This window comes from Podarcis cretensis (assembly GCF_951804945.1).
Source record: "Podarcis cretensis genome assembly, chromosome: 17".
In the NCBI taxonomy this organism is placed as follows: Eukaryota; Metazoa; Chordata; class Lepidosauria; order Squamata; family Lacertidae; genus Podarcis; species Podarcis cretensis.
In genome coordinates, this window is record NC_137187.1 from 6825477 (window position 1) to 6838826 (window position 13350).

Here is a 13350-nt window from a genome sequence, read left to right on the forward strand (position 1 = left end):
TCCCACAGCATTACTGCTCAACTGGGATTAGCATTTTTCAGCCTGGCACTTTTAATGGGATGGGGATATTGTGCTCTGTCTCAACACTTGGCTCCAGTCAAAGCAACACACAAGCTTTGATGAGTGTGAAAACGGCTCCGTAAGTAGTCTGTCTAGAAACTGAACAGTGGAAAGTGGAGTTGCCAGACTCCTGACTGCAACAACATTGGCTCTGGGGGCATCTTAAGCAGAAACAGGCTTTTGTGGGGTGGCAGTGTCCCCCAAGATCTTTGGAAGTGGCATGAGTCAGGAGCCAGCACCGGCAGCAGTGCTTGAATTATTTCTTTCTTTATTAGATTTACATAAAGTCCTTTCTGATAAGATATCTTTTTTTTTTTTTTAATAATATTTATTAAAGATTTTCAAATATAACAGAAAAAGAAAAACATCCAAATTTAAAACCTTATTTTCATTGGCATCTTTCCAGGACTTCCCCTCCCCTCCCCCTCTTGTATTCCAATTCTTTCAAATAGATTCAACAAATTCTTACCCTAAATTTTAAAATTATTATCATTGGCCCAATTTAAAAAAAAATATTTTCCCATCCCCTAAAATCGACCTGTTCCCTTCCACGAGTTCCCGTCTTTAATATGCAATACAGATTAAGATAAACAGAAAGATAAAAAAAGAAAGAATAAAATGTAATTTAACACCCTTTGGATTCCAAATTTCCCTCCCCCCTTTCCCGGTTGCGTTCCCAATGTCCATCAATGTCTACTGTCATCCTGGAGCGCCCACATCTAAACCACAGTTCTTCACCAGTCCGCTTTGCCGTCTTTTTATTAGTCTTTGCCATCTTTTGGTCATCTTTGGTTTCACATGTCCAATCTTGGAAGGAGTCTATCTTCCAACTTTGTCCAGTTCTTGTTATTCTTATTGTTCTTGTTGTTCTCTCTCCTCTTTTTTTTTTCCCCCTGCTCTCCTGCACAAATGTTCTAATTCCAAAAAGCTTCTAATTCCTCTGCAGAGGCTTTGTTATTCAGGAACAAAACATTACGTCAAGTCCCTTCCATTCTTCAATAGATAAATCTATTGTCTCCTTTAGTGTGTAGACCTCTGTAGACAAAATAGTGTTCCATTTCTGCAGTTTCCCAGGCGATAAAAAGTCCTATTCAAATTCAATGCCAACAATACTTGTAGTGTCCCACAGCTCCTCTAGAGGGATTATAGTAACTCAGTTTCCTTCCCGATCACACCCAACAGTCAAAGTAACTTATTATTCCTTGTTTTAAACAATTTATATCCAATTTGTAACAAATGTGACCAGCAAAGTCCTCGTAACAAAGTTCTCTTTTTGTTCTTTCGCTTTGACAGCTCCTTTGACAGCTGTCAAAACCTCTATTTCTCCTCTCCCGGCGCTCTTTCAGATCGCTCCCGGGGTTTCCGAGGGGGGGGGTTGCATTTTAATTTACATTCCACTTTTCTCCTCCAGCCCAGTCTTATAATTTTCCATCGCGAAGTTAATAACTTTATCAAAAAAAGGTTACACTCGATCTTAGTTGTCAAATCCTTTGCTTTAGCTCCTCTACAACAGGGGGGAGGCTGACTTCCTTTTTGCACCTCCCCCGCTCGCTCCGAATTTAAATAGAATTTCCCCCCCTTTTTAATCCAACTTCCAATTACTCACGGGTTATTCTTTTAAAGACCAAATTTTCAATGGAAGAAGTCAGCGCTCTCCGTTGAATGGCATGCGGCTTCGCTCGGCAGGGGAAGCGGAGGACTCACAGCACCACCCCCCCGTCACCCGCTCCGCAGCCTTTAAAAAGGCTCCTTCGCGGGTCGGGGGGGCGCAAACAGTGCCCGCCGAGTCACCATGCCCATGGGTTTCAGCGCCCATGGTTTTTGAGGGTCCCCGCGTCGCCGGCGCGGTAGAACCCAGCCCCTACCGAGCAGGCTCCCTCCGGAGCTCGGAGGGAGTCCGCCATTCGGCGATGGCGCCAACCCGGAAGTCTTTTCTGATAAGATATCAAGGTGGTTCACAAAATAAAATACAGTGGTACCTCAGTTTTCGAATGTAATCCGTTCTGGAAATCATGCTTGAGTTCCAAAACACTTTCAAAAACTGAAAGTGGAAGCCTCAATACGGAAAACTCAAAACGGAAGCCACGTTTCCTGTTCCACTTCTGAGGCGTGTTCGAAAACTGAAACACTTAACGTACTTCTGGGTTTTCAGTGTTCAAGTTCTGAAACGTTTGACTACAGAGGTGTCCGAAAACTGAGGTACCACTTTACAGAATAAAAACAAGTAAATGATTAAAAACAAGCCAGCAAAACAATACCCCCCCAGCCTTTTAAATGTGGCTGTGGAAAGGGGAAGTTTATTATTTCGCTTGTTTGTTTTTAATCATTTACTTGTTTTTATTCTGTAATTTTTTTTGTGAACCACCCTGAAACCAAAGGCCTGGTTGAAGAGGAACGTTTTTGACTGGCATCTAAAAATATAAAATGACGTAGCCAGGTGAACCTCCCTGGGGGGAGCATTCCACAAGCCACTACAGAGAAGGCCCGTTCTCATGTTGTCACCCTCCAGACCTCCTGTGGAGGAGGCACATGAAGAAGCACCTCAGATACAGTGGTACCTCAGGTTAAGTACTTAATTCGTTCCGGAGGTCCGTACTTAACCTGAAACTGTTCTTAACCTGAAGCACCACTTTAGCTACTGGGGCCTCCTGCTGCCGCCGCGCTGCCAGAGCATGATTTCTGTTCTCATCCTGAAGCAAAGTTCTTAACCTGAAGCACTATTTCTGTGTTAGCGGAGTCTGTAACCTGAAGCGTATGTAACCTGAAGCGTATGTAACCTGAGGTACCACTGTAATGAACACAGAGTCTGGGATGGTTTATTGGCAGAATTATTGGGGGGGGGGAGTAGATCCTCATATTGATACCTACAATATCTATCCCTGACACCTAATTTTAGCCCAATTATGCCCTTCATTGCCTCCTAAAAAACAGGGACTATGAGGGCCAGTGCTGGATTTATGTATAGGCTAAGTAGGCTGAAGCCTAGGGCCTCTAAATCTAGGGGGCATCACCAGCCCGCCCACTCCCCAGTGCCGCAGTCTCCCCTCTCCCAAAATTGCAAACCCAAGACTTCATGCAAGGGCAGGGCAACTCAGGCCCAGCAACTATGAGACTCAGGGCTAGCCAGTGGGGCCCAATTTGAAGAAGTGGGGCCCAACTTTATTTATTTATTTATTTATTTTGTAGGGCCCCAGTTCACAGACAAAGTCTGCAAAATCTCATAGATATGGAGCTCTGCTGTGAGATCAGTAGATTTGCTTTGTTGGAGTTTTTGTAGGTTGTGCCTCCACCTATATTGCACCTGTATATTTATAAATAAACATGACATATTACAAAATGCCTTAAGCTTCCAAAGAGAACGAAACGTGGGCACTAAACTCACTGCTCAGACAAGTGGGATGCACATCACGATATCAAGTAACTGAGCAGAACTGAAAAACTTCTAACAGGAACGAACAGCTATTTCCCCAGGGAATTACTTAGTCTAAGGGGGCTGGAAGGAGCTGCTTCCCAGGAAAGAGGTTGCAAGCCCCCCAAGGAGGTTATTAATTTTCCTTATCTTTCTGTTTCAGACACTACTTCTGCCTGTGCCATCAAAGCAGTTCAGGAGAGAGTCGACAGGCTCGAGAGGTATAGAAAACTGTGATAGAAAAATAACATTGCTTTTGACTGGTGCCTTGCGTAGAAAATTTTGTACTTTGTGAAAGCTGAAATGGTCTTCACTTCCACATTACTGAAAAGCTAATTGGTTGTTGCATTCCTCCACTCCGTAGTTTGTGATTTGAATTGATGCAGTTTTTGTAAAGTGTGGAGCTCAGTTTATGAAACACACACTGTGTTGATTGCCTTGGGAGAAGATGTGGGGCATTGTTCTGTTCTGAAAAGCGCTTTGCCCTCACTCGACCCCAGGGCAAATAAGGACACACAAGAGGTCACTGTGCAGACTAGAATGAGGAAAGTTACAGACACTTGCCTGTGGAATGAGCACCATCTACTGGGCAATATTAATCCTGCCTTCCTAGCTTCATGCATGCCTGTTTATATGGATTGGTTTTGTAACGGTCTGATAAAATTGTTTTATTGTCTGGTGCTTATATTTCATCTCTTTGTATTTATTTATTGTCGGTTTCCTTAGGCAAGGGGCCTGTCGGCTGAAAGGAATTATATGAATGTAAGCCTACAAAATACGGTTGCAAAATATACTTATAGGGTTGCATTCAGTTGTGGCATGCTCAGGATAGAGCCACCAAAATTAGTCCTGGCTAAGTATGGAGACAAGGGACGCGGGTGGCGCTGTGGGTTAACCCACAGAGCCTAAGTCTTGCCGATCAGAAGGTCGGTGGTTTGAATCCCCGCGACAGGGTGAGCTCCCGTTGCTCGGTCCCAGCTCCTGCCAACCTAGCAGTTCGAAAGCACATCAAAGTGCAAGTAGATAAATAGGTACCACTCTGGCGGGAAGGTAAATGGCATTTCCGTGCGCTGCTCTGGTTCGCCAGAAGCGGCTTAGTCATGCTGGCCACATGACCCGGAAGCTGTACGCCGGGTCCCTCGGCCAATAAAGCGAGATGAGCGCCGCAACCCCAGAGTCGGCCACGACTGGACCTAATGGTCAGGGTTCCCTTTACCTTAAAGTATGGAGACAACCAGTGAAATCAATGCATGCACAAAATAAACTTACAGGAAAGTGTTTGAGCACAGCACTCAGGCACAGAGAGTTCCCTTTATATATATATATATATTAAAATATTTATACTTTTTAGATATATACATTTCACTGATTTTACAATCATTTTGACATTTCAAAACCTGACTTCCTTCCCCCTCTTTGTGCGGTTCCTTAAATTTATTTTTAATATCTTCTGCATATCCAAATTAACTTAACTTACTCATTTATTTATCTTCTTTAAATATATACTCCTATGTAGCTGCATGTTATTACAACAATCCTGCCAATGTTTTTTATCTGTTTACAATTTATCTGTAAATATTCAATAAACCATTTCCATTCTTTTGTAAAAATTTTTTTATCTTGATTTCTTATTCTTCCAGTAAGTTTTGCCATTTCTGCATATTCCATAAGTTTTTGTATCCATTCTTCCTTTGCTGGGACGACTTCTTTCCATTTTGGGGCAAGTAACATTCTTGCTGCTGTAGTTGCATACATGAATAAATTTCTATACAATTTAGGTTGTTCTATCCCTATAATTCCCAAGAGAAAGGCTTCTGGTTTCCCCCCCAAACCTTATTTTAAACATCCTTTTCATTTCATTGTATACCATTTCCCAGTAAGCCTTAACCTTACTACAAGACCACCACATATGATAAAAAACAATCTTCTTTCTCTTTACATTTCCAGCATATATTTGATTTAGTTTTATACATTTTTGCCAGTTTACTCAGTGTTATAGGCACAGAGAGTTCAGCTTAGTTTCTGGGCCCATTCAGAGTGGGGCTTTTTGCTTTCAAAGACCTTCATGGGTTCCAACTGAAGTACCATCCCTCATAACTTATTCACACTGTTGAATTTATCTTAATGCTGCCAGCGTTTTCAGCTGTACACAGTTATTTCCCATATATTCAATAAACATTTTCCAGTCCTTAGGTGCCTGAAGAAGAGGTTTCTCCATTGGCAGACCTTGGGTGAGTTAACATTCTATGGCTTTAGCCTTCCACAAACACATTTTAATGGCCTTTAACATTCCACAAACACGTATGTAATGAGGGCACCAGGCAGGTCTCTGTGAGGAGAGCATTCCACAAATGGGGAGCCACCACAGAAAAGGCCTGCTCTCATGTCGCCACCCTCAGGAAGTCTTGTGGAGGAGGTACGTGAAGAAGGGCCTCAGATGATGATTGCAGGGTCTGGGTAAGTTCATATGGAGAGAGGCGGTCCTTGAGGTATTGCGGTCCTGAGCAACATAGGACTTTATAGGTCAAAACTAGCCCTTTGAATTGGGCACAGAAAGTGTGGGAGAAGCTGTGTGACATCAGACGCATGTGGTGGACTTGTATGAAGCTGGCCAAATTTTGTGATGAAGTGCTTAATGAATTTACTGGAAGAAGAAGGGCAGTTAAATGCCCAGGAAGGGCATTGTTCAATCTATTTGTGTGTGTGTGTGTGGGAATGCAGATGTGTGCTGTATTATTTGTGGCGATGCTTATGGTAACTAGGCATTGGAAATATATGGAAGGAGCCTCCCTGATGAATCGGTGTAATAAGGTCTGGAAATTGGCACTTGCTGAGAAATGCACAATAAACTTAGAATGGCACAAGGTATAAAACAAAAGGACTCCTTTATGGTAGAGCAGTACGGTTTTTATTATGCATACAGCGAAGAATGATTATGAAGGACTTCATAAAAGCAGTTTTGGTTGGTTTGACTACTTTTTTGTCTTATGTTTTGTGGACCTCGTGAATTTGTATATATGATGGAGACATGAATGGACTTCAGATTTGAATGCAGACTTTATTTCTCAGGGAGAAATCTATTAATATATATATATATATGCGCCATAAATGTATGGTGTGTGTACACAGCCCCCTTCTCGCTTTCACATTTGTGCGCTCGCACTATGCACATGTCAGGCTTCGGCAAATCGGATCCCTCCCCTGGTGGCAGTAAATAAGCAGATCAAACGAAAGGAGCATTCTTACCAGATAAGTTCTCTAATAATCACAGCGAGAGACAAAGGAATGCATATCTCTAGAAATAGTTTTGCTCCCACTAAAGGCTCACCCCCTCCGTCCCCATTAATCTATGTCACTTCTGCGTTGGGTAATCTGAGTTTGTTGCTGCTGTGCTTTCCGTTCTGTTACTCTCGAAGCCCATCTAGTCTTAGGGGAAGGTGGGGGGGTCAGGAACGCTGTCCAAGTACACTGAATCTGCCAGCTGTCTCTCTCCTGGTGTTTCCTCTTCTAGCTGTTCTTCACCCAGTATTTCCCAGCTTTTCCCCTTTAGACTATGCCCTTCTGCAAAGCACTGTTCTAAGTCAATACTGTCCTCCTGCTCTTGGGAAGGTTCAGGAAAAGGGTGTGTGTGTGTGTGCTCCCACCATTCCTCCTCAGTCTAGCCCCTGACAACACAGTAACACACACACACAACACACATGCTTACTAAACAAATAAGCAGATCTCTCTCTCTCTCTCTCTCTCTCTCTCTCTCTCTCTCTCCTTGTCCCACGCTTCTGTTTGTTCCATGCTTTGTAGGCATGGTTCTGAGCGGTTTTGCCTTTACCCCACTGCTTTCCACTACTAAATCAGAACAAGCAGCAATCTGCTGAAAACCCAGTTGCAGTTTGTTCCGGTTCAGTGCTAAAGATAGGGTTTCCCTGGGGTCCAGTGGTAGGGCAAAGGGAAGTGTGGATAAGCCCCTCCTCCCCCAGTACATAGATATTGTCAAAACAACAACAACACGGCACTCTCTTCTCTTCCTCCTCACTGTGATGGGAAGGAGACAGTGGCGTAGCACAGGGGCAGTTGCTCCTGGTGCAAAATTTCAACACCTGGTGCTGCCTCAATACACCTGTGCACTTCCGTTGATGGGCTCCATTGAAAATGGCTTCTCCGTACAAACCAGAAAGTGACCTCTCCAGACAATGGAACAGCTGCAGTCTCCTAGATGACACGGACACTGTTTGGCAGTTGAATGTGCATGTGCACTCCATCCGTTTCCCTTGGAATAAGAAACCCAAACAAACCAGTACTTGAAGGTAGAGCCTAGAATATGTCTGGACGTCCAGGAGGCTAGAGCCCAGCAGGAGCCAGGCAGTTTCTGCCTGATCTAGATGATGGTGGAACAGTTTGTTCATCTAGGTTTTCACCCAAGATAATGGCAAACAGGGTTCGGAATGCCTCAAGGGCTGCCTCTTTCCGTATGAACCTACCTGGATGCTGACATCATCTTCTGAGGCCCTTTTTTGTGTGCCTCCTCCACGAGCGGAAAATGGGCCTTCTATGCAGTGGCTCCTCGTCTGTGGAATGCTCTCCCCAGGGAGGTACACCTGGTGCCTTCATTATACACCTTCAGGTGCCAGGCAAAAACGTTCCTCTTTAACCAAGCCTTTGGCTGATTGACATCCAATGTCCTTTTAAAATGTGTTGGGGAGGGGGTTTATTGAGTTGTTTTTCTTTTGTTATGTATTTTGTGTTTTCATACTGTGATTTTATTTTGCAACTGCCCTGAGACCTGTGGCTATAGGGCGGTTTACAAGTCAATAATAATAATAATAATAATAATAATAATAATAATAGTGTTTGTGTTGGAGCTCTTATAGAAATGCAACCATTCATTGCAAGACTGAACATTCTATTAAACATTATTCAGTTCAAACAACAGCAGGAGGTTGTTGTGCATTAAATAAATACAGTGTAAATCTGTTAGAGAAGGGCCTTCAACAACATATGATGGATCACTCAGATAGTGATCCTCTGTCCGTTGAGTATGAGTGTCCCTCTCAATTCATACGAGAAAAGCTATAACCAAGTAGCCACCAGAGGACAGTATATGCCAAGTTATCACCAGCAGTGGCTGCCCCCCCCAATCTAATTTGGAATCTCCTCAGAACACTTCCTGGCAGAAATGTTTAATGGACAAGTTTATTACACAAGTCACACTACCTTATCTCCATGAATTACGTGGAATGGATACTGTACTTTATTGAGGGTCAAATGAGATGTTAAGTGGAGAGATGAAACCGGAAATCCGGGGTAAAAATGTAAATGTAAAATGTATGTGTGTTGTGGTTTTGGAAGGAAGGAACACAGAGTGGGGGAATATGTGTCTTTCCTGCCTCCCAAGAAGAGGAGGAAGAGGAAGAGTTTGGATTTTATATCCCACTTTATCACTACCCTAAGGAGTCTCAAAGCAGCTAACATTCTCCTTTTTCCCTTCCTCCCCCACAACAAACGCTCTGTGAGGTGAGTGAGGCTGAGAGACTTCAGAGAAGTGTGACTAGCCCAAGGTCACCCAGCAGCTGCATGTGGAGGAGCGGGGAATCGAACCCGGTTCACCAGATTACGAGTCCACTGCTCTTAACCACTACACCACACTGGCTCTCCACACTGAGCCTCTTGGGCTTTGAATTTGTCCCGTTTCTTTGTCCCAGCTCCTGCCAACCCAGCAGTTCAAAAGCACGCCAGTGCAAGTAGATAAATAGGTACCGCTGTGGCAGGAAGGTAAACGGCATTTCCATGCGCTCTGGTTTCTGTCACTGTGTCCCATTGCGCCAGAAGCGGTTTAGTCATGCTGGCCACATGACCCGGAAATCTGTCTGTGGACAAATGCTGGCTCCCTCAGCCTTAAAGCAAGATGAGCATCGCAACCCCATAGTCACCTTTGACTAGACTTAACAGTCCAAAGATCCTTTACCTTTTTACCTTTTAACACCATGACAACGGTAATGCTAGATAATATATGTATGCTCCCAACAGGAGTTAATACCACTGGTGAAATGAATGTATATTGAAGTCCTGGGTCCTATATGACTGGACTTAACCATCCAGGTGTCTTTTACATTTTTTTAAATAAGGTGCTATCCAACCCCAGAAACTCTACTCTGGATTGGTGTAGGGTTTACACCTTAGCCTTTTCTCCTCCTGAAGTTATCCTGTAAGGCGGTGGAGGCTTAGGAACAGAGTTTTCCTTCTCCTAGATGGGCTACCTTCCCAAGTGGATGAGCCCCAAATGCCCCACACTACTCTCTAGAGCACATTCAGAAACCACCTTCTTGACCGTTGGACCCACGATTGGTCTCGTCGACATAAGGTAAAGGTAAAGGGACCCCTGACCATTAGGTCCAGTCGTGACTGACTCTGGGGTTGCGGTGCTCATCTCGCTCTATGGGCCGAGGGAGCCGGCGTTTGTCCGCAGACAGCTTCTGGTTCATGTGGCCAGCATGACTAAGCCGCTTCTGGCGAACCAGAGCAGCGCACGGAAACGCTGTTTACCTTCCCGCCAGAGCGGTACCTATTTATCTACTTGCACTTTGACGTGCTTTCGAACTGCTAGGTTGGCAGGAGCAGGGACCGAGCAACAGGAGCTCACCCCGTCACAGGGATTCGAACCGCCGACCTTCTGATCGGCAAGTCCTAGGCTCTGTGGTTGTTGTTTTTTTAATAACTATTTTATTAAATTTTCAAAATACATAATACAAGATCCCTACACCAAAAAACCAAAACAAATACACCAAGAAACCATATAGAAAGAAAGAAATAAAAAATAAGAAAAAATAAAGAAGAAAAAAGAAAAAAATATAACCAACCATTCAATATAACTTTTCTTATATAACTAACTGGACTTCCTCGCATCTCCTTACCCTGCATTATTTATAATCAGAATGTCAGCAAATTATTACCTTATTTCATACCTTATTTTGTACTTTCCACATATTATACTTCTAAATTTAAAATAATTTTTATCAATTGCTCATACCTTAAAATTAAACAAAATATTGCCTTAAATTTTGACCTTTTCTTACTTATAACTTAAATTTCTATTTTACAAAGCCTATTCGCTGGAGCTGGTATTTTCTAAATCGTGCAAATACTTAACATTCATACAACTTATAATATTTTTGTAAATAATCCTTAAACTTCTTCCAGTCCTCTTCCATTGTTTCTTCTCCCAAGTCTCGGATTCTGCCAGTCATTTCAGCCAGTTCCATATAGTCTATCAATTGTGTCTGCCACTCTTCCAGTGTGGGCAAGTCTTGTGTCTTCCAGTACTTTGCAATGAGTATTCTTGCTGCTGTTGTCGCATACATAAAGAAGCTTCTGTCCTTCTTTAACACTTTCTGGCCGACAATGCCCAAGAGGAAGGCCTCCGGTTTCTTAACAAAGGTATATTTAAATACCTTTTTTAGTTCATTATAGATCATTTCCCAGAAGGCTTTCACTTTAGGGCATGTCCACCAGAGGTGAAAGAATGTCCCCTCAGCCTCTCTACATTTCCAACATTTATTATCAGACAGGTGATATATTTTTGCAAGCTTGACTGGGGTCATGTACCACCTATATATCATTTTCATAATATTCTCCTTCAAAGCATTACATGCCGTGAATTTTATTCCGGTGGTCCATAACCTTTCCCAGTCCTCAAACATAATGTTATACCCTATATCCTGAGCCCATTTTATCATGGCTGATTTAACAGTCTCATCCTGTGTATTCCATTTAAGCAGCAAGTTATACATTCTCGACAATACCTTAGTCTTTGGTTCCAACAGTTCTGTCTCTAATTTCAACTTCTCCACCTGGAATCCTATCTTTTTGTCCAATTTAAAAACCTCTTGAATTTGGGCGTAATGTAACCAATCTTGCACCTTATTCTTTAATTTCTCCAAGCTCTGCAACCCACAGCGCCACCTGTGTCCCAGGTCGACATAGTCTGCCCTAACTCACAGAAAGTTTGAGACCCATTGGCTACCCTCATCTGCTTTAGCCGGCCCCATTAGCATATAATGCACAACGTGGATGTACATTTGCGCACACCATTCCGTGGTCTGTGAAAGTATTACTGGGGTCATAGAATCATAGAATCATAGAGTTGGAAGAGACCACAAGGGCCATCGAGTCCAACCCCCTGCCAGGCAGGAAACACCATCAGAGCACTCCTGACATATGGTTGTCAAGCCTCTGCTTAAAGACCTCCAAAGAAGGAGACTCCTTGGCAGCAAATTCCACTGTCAAACAGCTCTTACTGTCAGGAAGTTCTTCCTAATGTTTAGGTGGAATCTTCTTTCTTGTAGTTAGGATCCATTGCTCCGTGTCCGCTTCTCTGGAGCAGCAGAAAACAACCTTTCTCCCTCCTCTATGTGACATCCTTTTATATATTTGAACATGGCTATCATATCACCCCTTAACCTCCTCTTCTCCAGGCTAAACATGCCCAGCTCCCTTAGCCATTCCTCATAAGGCATCGTTTCCAGGCCTTTGACCATTTTGGTTGCCCTCCTCTGGACACGTCTTCAGTCAGGTTCTGGTAAAAAGTTATTTTATCAATTTCAGTGAGGAGTCATAATTTGCCATTTACTTTTTGGTTACAGTGGTACCTCGGGTTAAGAACTTAATTCATTCTGGAGGTCCGTTCTTAACCTGAAACTGTTCTTAACCTGAAGCACTGCTTTAGCTAATGGGGCCTCCTGCTGCTGCCGCCGTATGATTTCTGTTCTGATCCTGAAGCAAAGTTCTTAACCCGAGGTACTATTTCTGGGTTAGCGGAGTCTGTAACCTGAAGCGTCTGTAACGTGAAGCATCAGTAACCCGAGGTACCACTGTACTTGACTGGCCACATTGCACGATAGACAGGCGGTCAGCTCTTGAAGCAGACTGGAGGCTGTGACTACCTCTCTAATTTGATTCTATCTCACTGGTTTAGCCAGCTCTGTAATAATCATGGATCTATTTCGAGTTTCCCTTTGCAGAAACCCATTTGGGATTCAGCTCCACATATTTTTTATTGACCTCAACTCTCGTGCAAGCAAGTGCCTTATTCTAATCTCCTCATTTTGAGCAGCATTACCTGCTAGATTTGCTACTTTATAAACTCGGTCTCATCTCGAAGTTTCCGAGGCCCAATTTGAGAGCTTCCCAAGTTTGCAATGACAGAAAGGAGTCACTGTACTCCCAAATCTCTTACACACATGATCATAAAGCCTGAATTTATGTGTCGTTTAATGAAATATTTTCCATTCTGCTTGACTTTACTGCTTCATTATGGGCAGGACTTTCCAATCCATCACCCACCTAAGACCTAAGTGATATTCGGCTATTGATTTTCCTCCTCCAGAGATCATAGGGAGAACTCTGTGTGGGTTTTTAAAAGAAGGCACAGTGTAATAATCCCAAGAGAATGATTCATGTCTACTCAAAAGTAATTTCCACTGAGTTCAATAATAATTACTCCAAGGTAGTTATATGGTGTTTATGGGACGCGGGTGATGCTGTGGGTTAAACCACAGAGCCTAGGGCTTGCTGATCAAAAGGTCAGCGGTTCGAATCCCCACGACGGGGTGAGCTCCCGTTGCTCGGTCCCTGCTCCTGCCAACCTAGCAGTTCAAAAGCATGTCAAAGTGCAAGTAGATAAATAGGTACCGCTTCGGCGGGAAGGTAAACGGCGTTTCCATGCGCTGCTCTGGTTCGCCAGAAGCGGCTTAGTCATGCTGGCCACATGACCCGGAAGCTGTTCACCGCAACCCCAGAGTCGGCCACGACTGGACCTAATGGTCAGGGGTCCCTTTACTTAAGTGTACATATGAGTGCACTCCAACCATTGTTCTGGCAACCGCACATCA

The 13350-nt window shown here is 43.5% G+C and overlaps 1 protein-coding gene and 1 long non-coding RNA gene across 2 annotated transcripts in view; both read left to right on the top strand.

Moving 5' to 3' along the window:
• Positions 1 to 13350, top strand: part of LOC307206659 — a 306611-nt gene that overhangs the window by 127284 nt on the left and 165977 nt on the right. The window lies entirely within an intron of this gene.
• The window catches only part of LOC307206111 (uncharacterized protein), a gene marked incomplete at its 3' end in the record, with an annotated part of 55742 nt that overhangs the window by 2243 nt on the left and 40149 nt on the right, over positions 1 to 13350 (top strand). The window contains exon 2 of the mRNA XM_079958905.1: positions 3633 to 3690. Within this exon, the coding sequence (XP_079815031.1) occupies positions 3633 to 3690 (58 nt within the window). The remainder of the gene's footprint in view (positions 1 to 3632; positions 3691 to 13350) is intronic.